Source organism: Ornithodoros turicata, chromosome 1, assembly GCF_037126465.1.
Source record: "Ornithodoros turicata isolate Travis chromosome 1, ASM3712646v1, whole genome shotgun sequence".
NCBI lineage: Eukaryota > Metazoa > Arthropoda > Arachnida > Ixodida > Argasidae > Ornithodoros > Ornithodoros turicata.
This window is the reverse complement of record NC_088201.1, coordinates 26,270,156-26,290,411: the sequence shown is the minus strand read 5'-3', so window position 1 is coordinate 26,290,411 and position 20,256 is coordinate 26,270,156. Positions and strand designations below refer to the sequence as shown.

Sequence of the window (20,256 nt, the reverse complement as noted above, 5' to 3'; positions counted from 1 at the left end):
AGTCATATCGTCGTTGAACAAAACTAACACCAGAAACAGACGAGAGTACATCGGAGGCAGTGCCGTAAAAAAGAAAAGAAAAAGAAAAACCGCTCATAATAGTAGAGATACCCGTTGACACACACACACACACACACACCTTTCCAGCACTCACGTAATTGTTTGTCCGTGAGTACATGATCTATCACAGTCTGTGAGCTTTTCACTTGGCACAGAGCCCGATTAACTGCCGAGACGGCCATTTCCACTGCAGCAACCACGGTACCAACTTCGTGTTATTGCTGTCCACAGCCGGATTAAAGAAATGCATGGTTGCAATGGCTTCTCTAACAATGCAAAAGCCTTAGAATCATGCTTGTACTTCCATACTGGCATGCCTCCGTCACAAGACCAAGATGTCGAAGAACGCGTACTCAGATGCACACTATAACACCTGGCGTTTTTATTAGGTCAAGGGATCCCTGTCCGCCTTCGAGCCGAGCGTGCGTTGATTCTTATCGTACAGTGTGCGACAACTTGGGCTTGTTTGTAGAGGCGTGTTGAAGCGTTGGGTGTGCCGTCGCTGCTTAGTTCATGTACCATCCACAAAGGAAGCAAAAGGACAACTTTGAAATGTACGAGCAGAAAACTAATATAAAGCTACGAAATGCCTTCTGCTGCTGTCCTACTGAGCGTGTATCCATGGAAACAACTAGTGTGGGCGTAATTTCAACTTGTATGGAGCACGATTTTCTCACGAAAGGTGCAGCGCGTCAGAGCCTGAAGGGAGGGTGAACTTCGTCCCCTGTTTATCTGATGGCGCCGGCGTGTCAACGGCCCCTCACCGTGTCTCTATATCTGGAGACGAGGAAGCCACACTAGCTATGGTGATATAGCCTTGCGAATGGCTTACGAGCAATAGACCAGGGCCGGTTTGCATAAAGGTTGAATACGAGTCTCAGACTCATTCTCCATAGTGCTCAATGCAAGACTGTTTTGTAAACTGAGCTGGCAGTTAACAATAAAACTGTCCGCAAGTGTTCGTTGGGCACGAATCGTACGATATCAAAGAAATGTAGCGGCCTGCGTTATCACGCGACTGTGGTTTACAAATCGACTGGCTGCACAATGCTTTCTGTCATGAGCGCAATAGTTTTTTGTGAGCCGCAACAGAGCAGCTGGTTGGCCTGTCATCAGTTTCTCGTCAAATGGCATGGCGGCAGGTACATTGTGCGAAGTGCACGGTTCTGCAAAGATTGATCGGGGAAGAACAACCTGATGGATGGCGGTTCAAATGAACTGTTCGTGAATTGCCATTCGGTTAGACGAATGGAGCGAGTGGGCACCTTTGCAACGTCCCGTGAGCCAGGTTACATTGCGACACGGTAACGCATCATAGTTACAAAGGACAGTCTACGAAGGAGAGGGAACAGGGACGATATAGGGGATATGACGACGCGCAAAAGTGACGAGGGAAAGAGAAAGTACACGAGTTCCTGGGAGGTTCACTATGGTCCAGAGCTGTACCAAGGCCACCTCCGCGTGTGGCAGGATCATCCTTTAGTGCCCTCCTTCCTAGAAGCATTAGCTAATAAAGATTGCACAATAGCTAGAAAAAGAAAATAGGTGTAGGTCTTACATATGTGCTCTCCATTTTTAGCTGTACAGAACGATTCCAAATGAAACAAAGTGAAATGTGAATTGGAAAAATTGTTCTCTAAATTCTACAATGAAAATTCTCCCGGCTCTCGCTTTATTACCCATCTTATGAGCTTCCTTTCCGGGACCCCTGACATCTGGCGTCCCCTCTGGGGATGGCGCACCCCCCCCCCCCCCCCTGAACTCCTCTGCCTGTGGATTCTACTTGAGGATTCTCCAGCGTCTTTGAGGTTCGCAGAGAAGCTTTGGTCCCTTGGCAGGGTTTTGGTGAGTGCAGAAGGGAAGATCAGCCTAGTGCACAAGGCCTTTCCGTCCCGTAAGAAGCAGTACGTTTTTCTTAGTTTTGAGCCTCAGCATCCTATAAAAGCTCTCCATTTTGTCTCCATCGGCTTTCTTACAGAAACGCCGCGGCGACATTAAAGAAAAACCCGACTCATAGTCATACGAATATTCAATGAAAACGAAGCCGTCGTTGCTCTGCACGACGGTGTTTGTGAAGCAGAATTCGCACAGAAGTATACCTGGTATCTTGTCGGTTCCAGTGTGGGACTAACTTCTTCGTTCCTCCCACCTCCAAAAAGAAAGGAACAATACATCCCGAAATTTTACGGGGCTATTTCAGTCAGGGAGCATCGAACATGTATTGCAAGTGTAACAAATGATCGACGCTCACGCAGCTCACCTGGTCAAATTACATGATGCCACTGACTAGCAGCACCCAGCTGCCACAGAACGCACAGGTTCCTCGAAGAGTGGTAAACCACTAGTGCGGAGCTCTTAGTGAACACTCAACGAGTCTCGCCGACGGTTTAGTCCCCTGGTTCCCTATATGGTACGGTGGTCTGTTGCGTTCAACGAATGAGAGGCAATAGGAAAACAAAGAAAGAAGCACTCTGCGTGTTGGTCTGGAGCACATAATACATCCCAATACGCCCCATAGCGATTACAGAATGAACCATTTCCAAATGGCATTAGTCATAAACAAATGACACGAAAGTGTGACAACGCTCGGTCCGTCGCCAAATATGTGATACACGCGACACTCGTGCAGGCAGGCAAGCAGGCCATAAGAGATACGTGCTATCAGAGGTGGATTTAGGGTTAGGGAGGTCCGCATGCCCTGACCCCCTCAATGTCTGGCCGAGTTGATGCAGCGTTTGCTCGTTGCTGGTATAGCTGGAGAATTGGAAGTACCGTCTGAGGTCTCCCCCGCGTTTCCTGGTAGTCTTCCCAGACGGGTGTCGGCATAGTTCCCCATGAAGTCGGCCAGGGACGTATACTAACCCCACTCCCCGTTCTCCCGCACCTTCCTGTTGCCTTATCTCCATCTGTCCACGTCTGTACGCCGTTTATAGCCACGGTTGCTTCACGGAATAAAAAAAAAAAAATAGAGTGACTGAATTGATCTCGGGCAGCATCCCAAGAAGCACAACACCTTGGCCCAATACTGGCTGGATACTGGCATTAGTGGTCCAATATGGGACCAGCATTGTCAGTATCTAGCCAGTATTGTGCCTAGATGTTGCTGCTTGAGATGTGTAAAAAACGTACTCCCGGAAGACGAAACCGATGCACTTCATTGGAAACCCTATCTGATAAGATATAAGATATACTGGCGCTTTTCTACACGTTACCTGAAGGCAGAGTACCCGTGCACAAGTCTTTATTCTGTCCGTTAATCGCAATCAGAAGGCCAAATATTGCTCATCTGTTGTCCAGAGGCGTTGTCAGTTCACCTCCCGAAGGACAACAGAAGAGGAATCTCGCCTCACCAAGGTGTTTTGATGCTTTACGGCACAAGAGCGACTAAGGCGAAATAATGCCAAGACACATGATTTATTTTCCGTGCTGTGTTTGCATGTTTTGTGCTGGTTTGAGACAAGTAGGGTCTTATGTGTCATTGATATAAAAAGAGCGGTGACTGTTTTTGTGAGGAACTTTACACGTACTACAGTTGCTAAGAAAGAAGACATAGGTGCGTGCCTCACCAAGGATCAGGCTCGTGCGGCGAGTGTCCAACGCCGTCAAACCCTCAGTTACTTTCAGATGCGCAGAGTAAATTACACTGGAAATTATACGCTGTAATTTATTGTACAGCACGTACAATATATTTAGTATGGGATTCTGTTATAACGTTAATAAATCGTAGACAAATCAGTTTCTGTCCCTGGTAGGTCTTATTTTATCAGTATCGAAAATGCCGGTGGACCAATTTGTACAAAAACCATCTTCATATCTTCAAGACTCCAACTCGACGGTCTCATCGGCACGCTGTCCTGGACCCCCCCCCCCCCCCAAATCCTCGGGAACATCCTGTATCCGCCCCTGCGCGTGCAATAACCAGAATGATGACGGTGTGAAGCTCCGCCATCTCCAAGATCCCCCTCGGCATGCTCGGTACTACTTTGCACAGCGGTGATGACGATCAAATCGGATGACAGGAGCGGAGTTTCTCCCCGCTAATGTGTGCGCACGGGGTTCATCGCCAGTATCGGATTTTCCTTTGTATGTAATGCTGCAACTGCCGTATGCGGGGCTATGATTTCTTCCGCTGCATGTCGTGCGGCAAACTGCTTTCTTGTCCAGCTTCAACGCTGAAGACGATGCATTTCGCAAACGCATTTAGCCGGCTCTAGACGAGTATGAGAGCTTCATGCTCATGAATAGCGAGGAAGGAGTGCAAGCTATCTGCGTTGTAGTGCAACCTAGGACCCCGCTTTTGCCTCAATGGTCCCCATGAACGCAGCTTACAAAGGACAATATTGAAGCCACGGTCGCGCAGGTGGGGAGGTGGATGAAAGAGAACGGTGGCGAGGATCTTTTCTCGTGGCACGCCTCTCAGGCATCGTATTCAATCTACTAGAGATCCAGTACTGAAGACACTTCTCTCTCGATAGCATGGCTTCCCTGCATCATGAGCCAACATACCGATTTCAGCTCAATGCCGACCTTGGCTCTCTGCCGAGAATTTCTGCGGCGCATTCCCCAACAAGACCATTACGCCATCTTTCCATGACTTTCCGTGCAGCATATTTTTGGGTTGGTAATACCATGTGGTAATACTGTGAGCCCCGTCGGGCCATAACGGGAGAGGATAACACATACACACAAGTTCACACAAGCTTCCATCACCTCTTCTATATAGCGCTTTCATGAAAATAGGAACGTCACGTACGCAATGAAATACAAAATTATAAGGTACAGGGGTGGAACGACTTGCAGTGTCTCCCCCCCCCCTAAAAAAAATGAAGAAGAAGAAGAAAAACACGAAGACTTAATAGCGCCTTTCACCTCCGATTGAAAGGCTAAAAGTGAATTTTGATACTGCGCGCGTTGGGGTGTTGCTGTTACAGGCAGGGGCGGAGAGCATCAAATTGATGTGTATGCAGTGGCGTATCTAGAGCTACCTGCGCCCATGGCAACCAATGAGTCTGCGCCCCTGTTCAGGCACATATCGATGACACAGTTGGTCATGTTTTGTAAATACTTTAATGAAGTCCACAGAACTACTACACATGCAAATGGCCCACTATCGTCACATGATAGCCTTTCTGGCTTTTGCTGCTGCAAATTTGTCGATAATGTCACTGAAATCAATTTTTTCTGTTTCTTCTCCTTCAACACTTAATTAGGAAAGCAAGATCGGAATGCCTGTTCTGGCCCATTGATGCTCTTAAATACGAAAGTATAAGCTTGCTAAGCTTGCTTGTAAAGTATAAGCTTGCTAAGCTTGCTTGTAAAGTATAAGCTTGCAAAGCTTGCTTGTAAAGTATAAGCTTGCTAAATGACCGCTCACAGCTGGCAATTGAAACCGCGATCGTAAGCATTATCTGGACCGCAACCCGAAGGTTCGGGAAGACATTCTCATCTCCATAGTGAACAATAAATTCAAGAAGCTCTTCGGGTCTCGATATTTTGTTTTCTGTGCGCCTCGCGAGCAACATTCTGCAGTCCAAAATTTCTTCGTACAGCTCGTTGCCGTCAAGATCGGAAGTGTAAAATTTGCCGAAATCGCCCCTACACCTTTACACCTGCCCCAGCCCGGCACACGGGTTCAGGTCGACCCTCTTGTTGGTCCGCCCGATACGAACTCCTCTTTTCGTCGGGTCGATTTTCTTGCTCAGATATCTCTCTCAAAGTCCCACTGCTGCTGTCACGTCTCAAGTGGGATCTCCCTTTTGTTTAGGCTGCTTTGGTCTCGGCTGTGACAGTCGCTCACTGAGCTGGTTCGGTTTGCTCACGGTGCCCCGTTCTCGTCAAATACGTCACGTGCCCAGCTTAGCTACCTCGTGGTTAACATGATGTCCTTGGGGATGCGTTTTCGTGTGGTCCGCACTACGTTTCACACTACAACCTCTCTAATGGCGGGTGCATACATCATTTATGAATGTGCCAGGTTGAGTGCCCGACCTGGCACATTCACACCCGACCACATAATGGCGCCCCTGTTCACCTGGCGCCCATGGCACCTGTCCACACCTGCCACACCCTAGATACGCCACTGTGTGTATGCAGCATGTGTGTACGATTTATGTGTATAGCATGTATGTGTATGTAACATAGCCATACCCAAAACCTCGCCTCCACCCCACAACTGTGCCACACGAAGGGCCGCCCCTCGGTTCCAAGAAAAGGGGTAGAGGACCCCTTCAAGGAACAATTTGGGAGCGACGCGGCTGTTGTTCCAAGCAGTCCGCATGCAGCCATCGTCACAGCCAGTTCACTTCCTTGCGTTGTTCCTATCTGTTGTAAATAGTAATGTAAATAAACCTGTAGTACTCTCATCATCATCTCACCCCCTCCACCAAGCCACCGCCACGCGGGAGTTACATAGCACGCTGACCTAGACCCCGGACCCAAACCCCACCTCAGAAAAACCCTGGATCCGCACCTCGTTGCCGGTAATGTTTCGGAAAACGGTGTCTCCTCGACTCTTGGCAGATGAAAATTGCAGTATTTTTTCGCTGCAGCCCCGAACCGTAGAACAAAGGTTGTCCGTGCACATAATTACGGTCGCTTGCATCCGTGTCTGTTACCTGGTTATCAATCCGGTCCGCCGAGTCGAGCGTTCTCACTTCTGGTCACACGTGTACCGTCAAATACTTCTCAACAGCGGCATGGCGCGGAGTGGGTAAAAGTGTCCACTCATTGTTGGTAGACGCAAAGGTCGCGCTGAAGACTGGGAGGTGGTGGGTTCGAATCCTATATCACCGGCTGTGCTGTCTGAAGTTATCCCTGGCGATTTTCCGGCGGACTTTCCAGACGAATGTTGGCACGGTTCCCCTTGAAGTCGGCCCAAGAACACATACTAACCCCCTGTCTCCCGCTCCTTCCTGCTGCCATCTCCCCATCTGTCTACGTCGTAGTCACAGTTGCCTCGCTAACGCGGAATCAAACATGCACTTCCCGAAACGTGCTGTCTTCACTTGCAGGAAACGGTACACGTGATGCACATCTTCTGGTCTTCTGTTACACAGTTTTTATGCACCAGCTGCGCACTGTGTAACATACAGGGTGTACTCTATAAAAGTCTACCTTGTCGGCATGCCAGTTCGACAAGTACTCAATACAATATCCAACATTGTGTTGTCCAAAAATAAAGCTCTGGTGCAGATTCACCGCTGTATTCTCGCTCCCCCCTCGGGTATCCCTATAGAGCATATAGTGCGCTTGAAGAGAACCTTTTTTCAAGCTCTTTTCTCGCTCCGCTCTCGGACATCCCTAGAGCCTAGTGCGCTTCGAGCACTGCCACAGGGCCTTCCCCTTCCGTTCTTTGCACTCATGCAAGGGCCACCTTTTAGCAGCCCTACGAGTGTTGCGATGTGAGCTTCAAACAGAGCGGACGATTGTGGTGACATTAGTGTTGGCTTTGTGGGATATATCGTTTGGTTAAAACAACGTCAAATTTGACTTGGAGCGCACTTGGCTCCAGGGATCCTTGGAGCGAGAATAAGGCGTTTAACCCTGGTAAATTTCAAAGTAACTCAGCATCGTAGCGCAGTTATAATACGAAACGTATGAATCCCGCATTCAAAACAATCAAAATAGCGGTGTTGGGAAGGGTTGTTGAAACGCTGTACCACCAGACGGCGTCATGTTGAGCTGTTCTGCAATCACAGTCACTTCAGTGTTATGCGTCCGGGGTGCAGCGGGATTCGTACGTTTTGTATTATGACTTTGCATTACGATATTCAATCATGCACATCGAAATTTTGTCTCCAATCGCCTCCAGAACTTTATATGCATACGACACAATGTTCCACGATGCGGGTAGATTTTTATGTGGTAACACCTTGTTGATCTTCGTATGTAAACAAGGTAAAGGGTGGTAGCAACCTACCAAAGCGAAGTGGTTTCGCGATCCGTGACAGAAATATATCGCAGAGACACTGCCGTCCTCCCCATCTGAAATTAGCTCTCAACGGCGTCCGCATAGAGGACGTCTCTACTGTTGTTGTACAGTGCGAGAAATGGCACTGAGATAATGAGACGATCGCACTTGATCTAGTAGAGTTCGTTGGAGTTCCGCACTACAGTTCACGGATCAGTACTGGAAGTTGGCGACAGGGTCTCTACATGTATCGGCAAAGAGCACCTGCGAACCTTCACCGATAAGTGCTGCGCTGGTCGTGATCCAGGAAGGAAGATTGGCCAGGGCAGGGCTATATACAGAACTATATGTAGAATGAATATAATATATCCCTATGATCGAGTAACTATGTGTAGTGATACGTGTGTAATGCAATGGCGTAACCTCCAAACGTAGGGGGGGGGGGGGGCTCGATACGCCCCCCCCCCGTCCCCGCTGATCCATCCTTGGTACGCCAACACACACATACTGGTGCATGAAGCGAGATGAGAGATGAAAATCAAGGATATTGGAATGTTAAAGGGGCGATTACATATGGGCTGTCATGACCGTCGAGACAGCGTCACGAGATTGGAAGTGTAGTTTGGAAAGCTCATAATCCCAAAACTATTCAATAATGTTGCTTAGATAGACGCCAGCAACTGTAGGACATTTCGCGATCGTCACACTGAACCCCCTCCCAACATAGTTTTTCTCCTCGGATTTGCACGATTTGTGTGGGTCGACGCGAGAGGCAGGGAGGGGGGACCGAGCCCCCCCCCCCCTCCCCCCGTGGGTACGCCACTGCTGGAGTGACATAGAGGGGATGAACTATGTAAAATGAGTATATCCCAGATGGGAAGTATCTATATTCGCGTTTTGCATGCATATAAACTCCAACATGGCGGACGTATCCAGGTTGTCGCTGAGTTTCGATTTTGAGATATATGAACTGCAATGTTGATTCTTGATGCGTTGAAGGCGAACGAGTATTAAACGCGGCCCATATACTCCTGGCAGGCGTAACCGAGTTGTCCAAAGAGAAGGCTATAGTCATCGCGTATTATTTGCGAGGTTCCGGCGTGTTTGATCGACCACACTTCGTGAAGGTGAATTTCACGTTTACCGGTTGCGAGGCCGAAATAGCAAGCAGCGAGTGTACTGCGCTTCAGAGACATTCAAGCACACGACATCTGTGCTGATGCTCTCTTACAGATAAGATCTTCTAAGTATGTAGCGCGTGTACGAATGTAGATTATAATGTACAGGGTAATGGCCGCGGCACCCGTGTGTCACTGGTGCTCGTGTTTTGGGGAAACTTCAACGAAACGTCAAATTCTTTCTTTTTTTTTTTGATTGCGTGTTAGCGCCGCGAAGCAACTGTGGCTATGAGCGACGTACAGATGTGGACAGACGGAGAGAGGACAGCAGGAAGGAGTGGGGGACAGGGGGATTAGCATGCGTCCTGGGCCGACTTCAGGGGGAACTGTGCCGACATTCGTCTGGAAAGTCTTCGGAAAACCCAGGAGAAACCTCAGACAGCACAGCCGGCGGTAGGATTCGAACCCACCACCTCCCAGTCTACAGCACGACCTCGAATTCTTTCTGCATTCTTTCCCAAGTGATTCGAGCTGATTCAAATGCACAGTTACAAAACTGACTTTGTATATGTTTTCGCGCTATCCCTTGCGCTTTCTTACACGTAATGGCTACTGCAGTTTGAAACAAACTTGTTCTGTTTTGCCTAGAAAAGGTTTTGCTTCCCTTCCTGACGTGAGCTGCAAAGAAGTGTGCTCCAGAAAAGAAAAAGAAAGAACGTTCATCAGATATGTAGGTAGCACAGCTCCAAGAGCTCTGCCATACACACACAAACATTGCTGATGTAACAGGTTCGCTGATTTTGAGTCGCTCAATCCATCTCTTCCGAGGATGCGTCAAAGTAGGTGGTATTCCATGTGTGAAAAGAAGAAACCGCGGAAAGACAAACTGCTGTCCCCTCGGCGTGCAGAGTCGCATTGTATCACAGAACAAAAGTCGTTTGGCTTAGTTTGCAGGCCGTTGTTTGCACTGTTTCCTTCATTCATGATTCTAACAACAAAATACATGTGCAGCTCAGCGACCCATGCGAAAAGCAGCAACTTCTCCGCAAGTGAACGCGGGGTCGGCCGTGTGTACCTGGATCGGCTAGTCCAGAGTTTCAGCGCTGTGCGGCGTCGATTTGGCGAAAAACGTGAATACAATAAACGTATTTTTATTCGCGATTTTTCGCGAATGGCGCATTCAGTCATTCGCGAACTTATTCGCGAGTATTTAATTTCGCGATTCCAGGGCTGTTTCCTTTCGCGCGATAAACGTCAAGCTGTGTTCGGGAGTACAATTTTTCGCGATTTTCTTGCGGTCGCGAAATTCACGAAAATTAATACATCGCGAATAAAAACACGTTTACGTAGCGATATCTATACAAGGGTCGTTCCAGGTTGTCCGAGACTTTTGCTCGAGAAAAATCAGTGAGTAAATGTAATTGAATAAACCTTTCGGAGGACGAAGTGCAATCCTTCTCTTCTCGGGTCAGCGGCAAGTGCTGCAGTGTCAGCTATCATGACGGCGAGCAGTGTGTCTAGTTGTGGAACAGTGATGCATAATCAAGTCCCTTGTGAAGGAGAACGTCAAACCAGATCAGAGTTTGCAAAGATTACAGGCACGTGTATGGGGAACAAATGATGTCAAGAGTGTAAGTGTGTGAGTGGAAGTACGAATGGTGCAGACAGTTTGGCGAAGGACGGGATATGGTGACGAATGAAACACTTGGACACGTTCGTCCGACTGCAGTCACGCCAGTGACATCGCAGGCGTTGAGCGAGCCATCCTTGAGAACCGGCGAGTAACAGTTCGGCACATTGCAGGCAAGCGTAATACTGTATCAGTGTCGGCAGTAACATAATAATTCGGAGCTTTACGTCGCGAGATAACGGTGAGTCGGCAGTAAGGATCGACACAATCATTCACGAGCACTTACTGTTCCGCAAAGTCTGTGCAAGATGGGCTCCCCCACACCTCACTAAGGGAGTGCGCATGGCAGTCTCTGAGCAGTGCTGAACCGGTTTCAATCCGAGGTGGACGAATTTTTGCAACCGATCATCACCTGGATGCACCATTTTACCCCAGAGACAAAAGAGAAGCAGCATGGAATGGCGACATAAAGATTCCCCGCCGCCAAAGAAAAGCAAGACGCAACCGTCTGCTGGAAAGTCCATGAGAACTGTCTTCTGGGACATGCGGGGTGCCATCCATGTGGACTTCTCGGAGCAACGGTCACGATTAATGCCCAGCACTACTCCACGTTCATAAAGGGTGCCGTGCGAAATGCAATTCGCAACAAAAAGCCTGGGATGTTGCGTGGAAGGGTCATTCTTCTTCATGACAATGCCGGGCCTCTGTAGTATAGCCAGAAAAAGATTTCGGGAGGGATTCTATGGCGACTTAATTTACAATGCGCAGGAGGATTTCACCCTCGTCTCCCTCTTCCAAATGCACCACCAAAGGTGCGATTTCGGGGGGGGGGGGTGATACACCGAAACACCCCTCTGGCTACGCCACTGCCCGGCCTCACACGGCGAATTTGACGGTGGCAACCCTGGCCGAAATGCGCTGGGAAGTTTTGTCCCATCCCCCTACAGCTCAGATTTAGCCCAAGCGCTTACCATTACCACCTTAGGGGAAAGACGTTCCACACAAATGAAGCCCTCCAGAAAGATGTCCTGCAGCGGCTACGACAGCAGCCTAGAGCTCTGCCTCTGCACGGGCCGACTTTTTCGAGCCCGGGTCGGCCCGGACGCATCGAAAAACCGCTCGGTCCGGCCCGGGCTTTCCTGTTTTTATGCGGCCAGGCCCGGTGACCCAGCGAATAATGCCCGGCCTGGCATCTCCAGCTGTGACTTACGCATAACAGAACAAGGTTATAAAGTCCAGAACAACAAAGTCCGGAACGCACGCAGGCAAGCGCGTTATCGTTGCACTACAAGTTTTTGTGGAAGTATAGAGGATGTCGTGGACGGACTCCTACTTCCAATCGCTACCCAAGCTTTGCGAGCGAGATGGTGAATATGTGAGGGGTCATGAGCAATGCGAAGGGGCTTTGGGTAGGTTCTAGGGGGTCAAACCATGCGCATAATGTAGCGCCCTCTGTTTGTTTTTGAAAATGTATGCACAGGAACCACGCAAGACGGGATCAATAATAGTTCTGCATTGTATGGAATCAGCTGCGCGACCGGGTTCGGCTGGGCTCACGGAGACATATTTGTCGGCCCGGGCTGGGTCTGGGACCCGGGCCCGTGCAGAGCTCTACGCAGCCCACTTCTTTCTACGCCAAAGGCATCAAAGAGTTGCCAGAGCGATGGCAGCGGTGTCTAGATGCGCACGGTGAATACTTTGAAAAACTGACGTAGTTTGGTGATTCTCAAATTTTCCTCTGTATTTAAAGAAATAAAGAGATCTCGGTCAACCTTGAACGACCCTTGTATGTTGCGATATCCTTGGGGTGAGAGGAACCCCAGCCGGAAGGAATGCAAGAAATAGGTGGCAAGATGCCAGGAAAGAACAGAACTATAGCCTACACTAAACCCGATGCATGGGACTGAGAGACGAGCGCCACGGACTTACTCCACCGTCCCGCCAGATTTGCCCCAAATGAGAGAACTCAGGTTAATGAAACAGGGCCCCCTATTCTGTGCAAAGGTACAGATAAACAACACTAAACGTAGATTGCCCTATAATCGACAATGGAGCAGCAAGTGCTTCCCACTTTCTTCGCTTGAGTCTTCGCCGTCTTCTTGTCTACGTAGTTTTTTTTTTTTTTTTTTTTTGTGAGTTCAGAGCACCAGTACAGTACAAGTGTGAGCTAAATAACGCTAAACTATGCTATAGATCACCGGATCACTGGGATTTTCCAGACACAAGCATTGCTGTTGATGCTTTTCAATTTTTTCGAGTTACTACCAGTTTGAGTACTTGCACAAGATAAGTACTGTACTGTTGGGAACACGGTTAGCTAAAATCGCCTGTCAGTATTTCGCCGTCCCGTATTACCCCTGTTGCGCTTGAAATTGTTGTGCCAGTACTGTATTTCAGGATAGACCATGTGCTGCACGTGTTTGCTACTCGAAAGAAATAGTCTTGCAACACCTGGAGATTTGAGGTGAGATGAACCACGGACTGCTGATTTTAGACAACCGTGTCCCCTACAGTACAAGCGTACCCCAGGTACGGTTTCTTGGTACTTCAAGTAAAGTATCAGCACTTAAGTGTTTTGCACTCTCAAGCGCTCCCAATCACTGTTGCGAAGCCCTGCTGTAGATGGCGATCCACATTTTAGTTTCTGTTCTTTGTGGAGCGGATAGGCAGCCACATGACTCCTAGCGCATCTCTGATACCCCGAAATTAACAGCTCCCTATGTGCGCCATCACTTGACCCAGTCTTGCCTTACTTGCGCAATGAGTTGTGAAGACTTCCCCGCCCTCAGACAGTCCATGATCCATCTGGAAGGACAACGCAGAAATTTATGTGAGAATGCCGTGTGTGTCACACGCCAAGTTGGTTTAAAATACCTCACAAAACAAGAACTGAAAACAAGAAAGAAACGTTACAAAAGAAGAAAGAAAATGGGACAAAATTCATTACTGGGCCGTAGGCAAGTCTTCACAACGCAACTGGAGAACATCTTTGCCAGAAACGAAAAGAAGTCTAAAATAGCACGAATCTCAGTTGAGCTGTGTGTTACGGAGTTAATTACCTTGCTCACACGAAGAGCTCCGCCTTTGGTGCATGGCTGCCCGTATTTTTCGTATGAGGCTCACTGAAGATTATGGGAGACGTGAAATATGGGCCAAAAATTATTGTTCTAAACGCGCCACTTCTCTCTCCCGCATTCAGTGGAATGCCATCCTCAAAAAACACTGTAGGAAGCAATTCTGCCGTTGTATACTTTTCACATCAAGTTCGCCGGTGCAAGATCTGAAATATACGCCGAATGGGCGGCGTCCAAGTTACTCAGACAGGCTGCCTTCCGTAAGAGGCGTTAAATACAGTGTGATGAGATTTCGGGGCACGTTATAGCAGCAGGGGAAGAGGTCGACAACAAAAAAATGTGAGGGGGAGTAGAATCAGGATTACATCTCCTGGGACACAAATTCGCACGAAAAGTACGAGCGCAGCACGCAATCTTTGTGCGCAAGAGAGCTTGCAATCTCGCAGGTCAGAGCAGCCCTTTCCCTCGGCTGCCAGTCTGTGACGTCACATCAGACGCCCAATAATGGTTGCGTTGAGTGGCGGCCCCAGAGTCAAGAGAGTTGTAGCTCTCTCCACTAAACGGCCAAGCACACTTCCGGTGCTCGTAACTCCAGTCAAAATTTCGGACACCTTCTCAAAAGCGGAGTCAGGGGGCCAAAGAAACGGGGACGACAGCGAAGTGACGTAGATCCGCCATCTAGCAGACGTGTTTCGGTGCATGGATGCCTCGTTTGACCTGCACGAATTTGCAAAGACGAATGATGCTGAAAAGAATCGATCAAGAATCAATTGATCTATCGGTTGATCGATCCACTAAATGATAAAGGTGGGATAGTTGGTAAATACCCATTAAAGTTGTTCAGTTGAGAGTACGCAGTTCTCATGTTGTCTTCGTCCGTGTCTTTTGGGCTGCGCTACAAGTACGAGTGATCGATTCACGTCGGAAAACTAACCATCGCTGATCACATGTGTTAGCGGTGGTGTAAGAACGCAACGACTCAGCCTTTCGCAAGGTCAATTTATTCAATGCTACGCTTTTAAAAATTACGTGCCTGCAATGTCTGTCAAAACTCCAAAGCAGAAATAGGTGAAAGCGGAAGCGTGGATCCTCGCCAAGCAAGCGAGGATTTGGAGCGTTAAGCAGAGGCTCCTTGTGGGGTTAGACAGAGTCCCTTTGGAGCGCAAGAGTCGCGACTCAACGCACCCAATGATACGCGCGCCTTCTTTCTTTCTTTTTGCGGATGTATTTGGCACCGCCCGTGCGACGTCTGAAGATGGTGGAGGTGGTGCTAATGAAAGAGTTCGCCGTAGTCGGCCTCACAGAGGTGGGCAACGTCACGACTAACGCCCTAGGGGAATGTGCGTCCTGGGCCGACTTCTATGGGAACTGTGCCGACATATGTCTGACAGCGTCTGAGGAAAACCCAGGAGAAACCCCAGACAGCACAGCCGGCACCAGGATTCAAACCCGGCTACCTCCCAGTCTCGACGTGACATGGCCAGCACGCTAACCATTCAGCCACGCGAGCTGGTACGTCCGAAGCAGAGCAGCCTTCCTCCCGCGCCGTATGACGATTATCCGCAGCCAATAAAAGTAACCGACATATCTGACGTCACAAAACGCCCGAAGGAACTCAGAGAGATCGCCGCCGCTGCGCGCATTTCTTGTAAACTAATTTTTCGCAGGAAATACGCGCTTCCCAAAGGAATTATTTTGCATCGCAGTTCATGAAGGTAGTATACTCATATCACGCGGTAAAAAATATATATGTTCGAGGTGCCTTCCATGATCCGTTAAAGAACCCCCAGTTAGTCCACAGACCGACCATTGTAGCGCTGCTCATGTCCATAGTTGTCTCGTAACGTAAAACCGTTATGAATTATCCTAAGCTGATTGTGTCATCGTTTGACATTTGTCATTCCAAGAAAAGCGATTGTTTTGTTCTGAACCTCCGAGAAATTATGGTGCCCCCATAGCGATGAAATCCCATTACGAATGTGGACACGTAAAACTTGAACTAGTCTTTGAGCGAGGCTGCCTCGATGTCCCGAAGTACTGATAGGTTTTCTTCGCGTATGTTCGACTTTCTGCGACATTCGACCTTCCGGCTTCGCCAAACCTGTTGAAAGCCGCTTGCAAACAATCACGACATGAGAGCGGAGAGACGGGGAGCTGAACTGAGCCCGGAGTTCAGGAGGGAGGATGGTGCACTGTTCATTGATTACCTCCCAACTGAAAACAAACTACAATGACGAGAGACGTTCGATTGTGCAGTATCATTAAAGAGAGGCTGAACAAAGCTTTACCTTGGGCTAGTTGGTAATCCATAGATCAAAATGATTCCAAGTGCTGTAATAACTGTTACTGGGACGGGACAAAGTGGAGACGCAAGACGAACACACAGGACGTGCGCTAACTGTCAACTTACTTCTGGAAATAAACAGCTGGCAGTTAGCGGTCGTCCTGTGTGTTTGTCTTGCGTCTCCACTTTGTCCCGTCCCAGTAACAGTTATTACGGAGCTTGGAATTACTTTTGATCTAAAGAGAGCTAGGCGCCGCACGAATTGGACCGAAAAATTATGCCGCTGCATGACAACGCCCCATGCAGCAAGCCCGTCCCATCTGGTAAAGAAGCGACTCTGCGGGAATGTGGCTTTGAAGTTGCGAATCACCCACTTTATACTCCAGGCCTTTTCCCCAGTGACTTTTTCATGATGAGCAAAACAGTAAAATATAAGCGAGCTGATGTCATGGTGTAGACTGTAGAGGGTAACATTTCCTCTCCCTTTTTCCAGTGTCTCTGTGTTCACCTCCCCAACTGAACTCGAGGAAATATTAGCCTCTACGACATTTCCCTGTTCCATTCAAAACCTAGCGGCGGAGGAATCTTGCGCTTCATACTGTACGTTCAGAAAACCGCCCGAAGCATTCGAAAGATAGGCAGGATCGATGTACCAGTTCAGTCCCTGAGGGATTAGAGAAGCTCTGTCACAAAATAAATAGTCCCCGGAAAGCCTTCTCCTTGTCGAGCACACGTCGAACAGCGCAGAGGATACATTGCGCAGGATACATTGTGCAGTACATTGTGTGGACTGTGCACGTTTGCCTTTGTTCGAGGAAGCAACGCTGGCAGCTCGACGTTATGACTAACACGTGAGACAGCCATTGCTTGCGTTGCAAACTTCCTGGTAGTCTCGCATCTTTCGCGTTGGCATTCCACAACGGATGCGGATCGATATCCAAACCATCACGAAGAAAGGCGAAATGTCTCGTTGTGGCACACTTTAAAACTCCATAATGAATGTGCATGAGCAATGAGCAGAAGAGAGAGGAAACACGACACTGCCCATTGCTCAGGCACCTTCATTATGGAGTTCGTCCCCCAGCTAGCCTGTATCTACGCCATTTCATCGTTCACAATTGAAAACTTCGCTCAAGGAACTTACTTCAAGAACCTCAACATTTTAATTAATCGGTGCACAACGCTGCTGTCCAAGGCATGAGAAAGCGACGTCGAAACGAACATTTGTCGCGTCGTTCTTCAAGTTTCTCCTGTTTCCATTCTCCTGTTTGATATATGTCTTCTCTTATTCAGATAGCAACGTAAATTACAGAGGCTGAATCAGCAATCGGAACAAATATGTAGCGCAACGGAAGAGGAAGCGTGGCACTGGCGGGTTTTCCTTTTTCGCTGTTCGCAGGGATTTTACAGCACCCCCCCCCCCCCCCTCCCCACTCACCCCCAAAAGATCTTGCAACACCTCCCCTAAAATGCTTGCAAGAAGGCAAAAAAAAAAAAAAAAAGCCAGCAGATACTGGTGTCATTCCCAAGAATTCCAACCGCCCCCGAGATAAACGTCCCCCCGCGTAAATTCCTGTATGTTCGGTCAGTAAACGACTAGCACCTGTTCCACTTGCGGGACAAGGATTCATTCTCTTACAAATATACAACATTTTGAGTCTCACCAACGCCCCGGCAACGGTCCAAAGACGGCAGCCGGTGGCAGGAATCGAACCCACACTCCCCTGGATGCCGGTCAAGTGTGATACCATTACACCGCTTCTTTTTCCTTACATGTATTCTCACCTCGTAAAACCAACAACGTTACACCACGCCAACATCGTGCTCTCGTCAACATACCAAGGACTCGTTCAGAGAGAGAGTGTGTTGCTTTCTGAATCGAGGCCCTGCATGGTATGTTGACGAGAGCGCGATTTTGTTTTTCAGTCGTCACGTCGAACGCTCTATTGGACCTATCATTCTGCTTCCGCAGTACATCGGCAACGTTTTGGTCCAGGGCCGGGTGTGCTTGTGAAGGCGAGGCAAATGCCTGTGGGGGCCAAAGGGAAAGTTTCTTCTTTCTTTTGAATATATATATAATGATATAATATAATAATATTTGAATATAAGTCTGGTTGCGGGGGTTATTCGTTGCTTTTAATAACTGTGGACTGTGTCCAGAGGAGGAGACCGCTGAGCCCTATTTTCTCTCATGTCGAGATGCAATATTTTTCTGTGATGTGTCAGCTGCCGTGGGACATGCTTGTTTTACTACGTCTGTACTCGCTGTGGTGTTGCACGGCGCATTCGTTACCCCAACAATCCTCATGTCGGGTCGTGACATTTCTTTTGAAGACTGTGTGATTCCCATTTGTAAATTCCTATCGGTTCCATGTCCTTCTTTTTGCGAGTCCCCCGAATTCGTAGATCTATAGGCTTGTGAGCTGTCATAAGCAGTTATCCGCAACATGCATTGTGTTTTGCGTTACTGGTCACGTATTGTTAGTGGGACGTATCTTACGCGCGGTAGAGTGGCATGTATTATAGACATTTGTACTACTTGCGACATACACCTTGTCTGGAATGAACAGCTTGTGGTCTATCCTATTTGAAATACCCAGGTGTTGCAAGATTATTTCTCCTGGCTAACAGAATCGTGTGGCATACGGCCCACCTTCGAACACAATATTGGTACAGGCCTTTCAAAGGCGACAAAACCGACACGGGCTGTTGAACCACTGACTGAAACAAGTATGTCGCAAGAAGTACACAGCTCACCTTAAGCATTTAATGCACAGGACACACACACAGGACATCTCTTGTCCATTGCTACTCTTCCTTAGCTCACATCTACATTTGCAATTGACTTCCGTTTTGATGGTTGAGCTTATTAAACCACAGTGCTTGCTTGCACCCAGTACGTGATATTATTCTTGCTTTGGCATGTTTGCTGTTACTACTTATGTTCAAGTAAACTTTTTTTTTTTAATTCCGTGTTAGCGCCGCGAAGCAGCTGTAGCTATGAGCGGCGTACAGATGTAGACAGATGGAGAGAGGACAGCAGGAAGGAATGGGGGGACAGGGGGGTTCGTATGCGTCCTGGGCCGACTTCAGGAGGCACTGTGCTGCCATACGCCTGGAGGGTCTTCGGAAAACCTCAGACAGCACAGCCGGTGGTAGGATTCGAACCCACAACCTCCCAGTCTTCAGCACGACCTTGGCTACCACCAACGAGCCGGACGCCTTAACCCGCTCTGCCATGCCGCTGGTAAAGTAAACATACCACAGCTAATATACAGTGTATGCTCGAGCGATTCGACAAAAGCTGCTGAAGGGAAAAGCCCCAGGTCCGGAGCCGCTGATATTGTACCCGCGCGTAACACATCCGTCTTTCGGAAATAATGTTTTTTTTTTTTTTTTCTTATAGCATATGAGCTTCGAGTGTTACGCTCACTTATCTCGAACGCCATGATTTCTCATGCCCGCATGGGTCACATTGTCGCTCCAGCTGTACACAGAGTGCTGTACCACACGTTGCATTAAAAGGTCCGTGATGTCAGCCACCTGCTGAGAACCGTTCGCGTGGCCTCCGGCTACAGAAGGCTGCCACCTGCCCATGTTGCCATAGAGACGGTCACCGCTCTTCATATTACCTGCTGCGGCGAGCTCGTCGGGGATCAAACCTGGACATCGATGACATCGGCAAGGGGATCCTACGTGCTACATGTCATCTGCCTAGTGCAGTGAAAATACTAAAAACACGTACAAGACAATACAGAAAGGTAGAAAATCCAGCGAACTGGTGAGGAAACCTTAAAGGAAAACCCTCAGGACGAGAGCCGCCGATATTCTGTCTCGCGTCTGGGGCTCTTCCCTGAACATATAGGAGAGAATAGGTGCACAAAGCCGTGACGAAGACAAAGACAACGAGATTGACTGTGCACGTTAACTTAGAACGACGAGTGAGCTTATAACGTGAAAACATGTATCTGTGAAAGTCGGGCGTTTCGGGAACGTTTCCACTGTGAAAGTACTGTACAGATGAGAGTACAAGAAGTAGACCATCTATAAGACAACAACGCAAAAGCCGTAAGAGCAGTAGGGAGCACCGAACGGTACTAAGTACCAACACCCGAAGAATAACATGAATTTTACTATCATATACCAGCAGTCAGTGCGACTGGCGATCAATAGTTGCGGCA

General features: G+C 48.5%; 1 protein-coding gene across 1 annotated transcript in view; it reads right to left on the bottom strand.

Moving 5' to 3' along the window:
* Positions 1-20,256, bottom strand: part of LOC135377720 (queuosine 5'-phosphate N-glycosylase/hydrolase-like) — a 142,651-nt gene that overhangs the window by 114,337 nt on the left and 8,058 nt on the right. Inside the window, exon 2 of the mRNA XM_064610346.1 lies at positions 13,471-13,522. Coding sequence (XP_064466416.1) covers positions 13,471-13,522 — 52 coding nt within the window. The remainder of the gene's footprint in view (positions 1-13,470; positions 13,523-20,256) is intronic.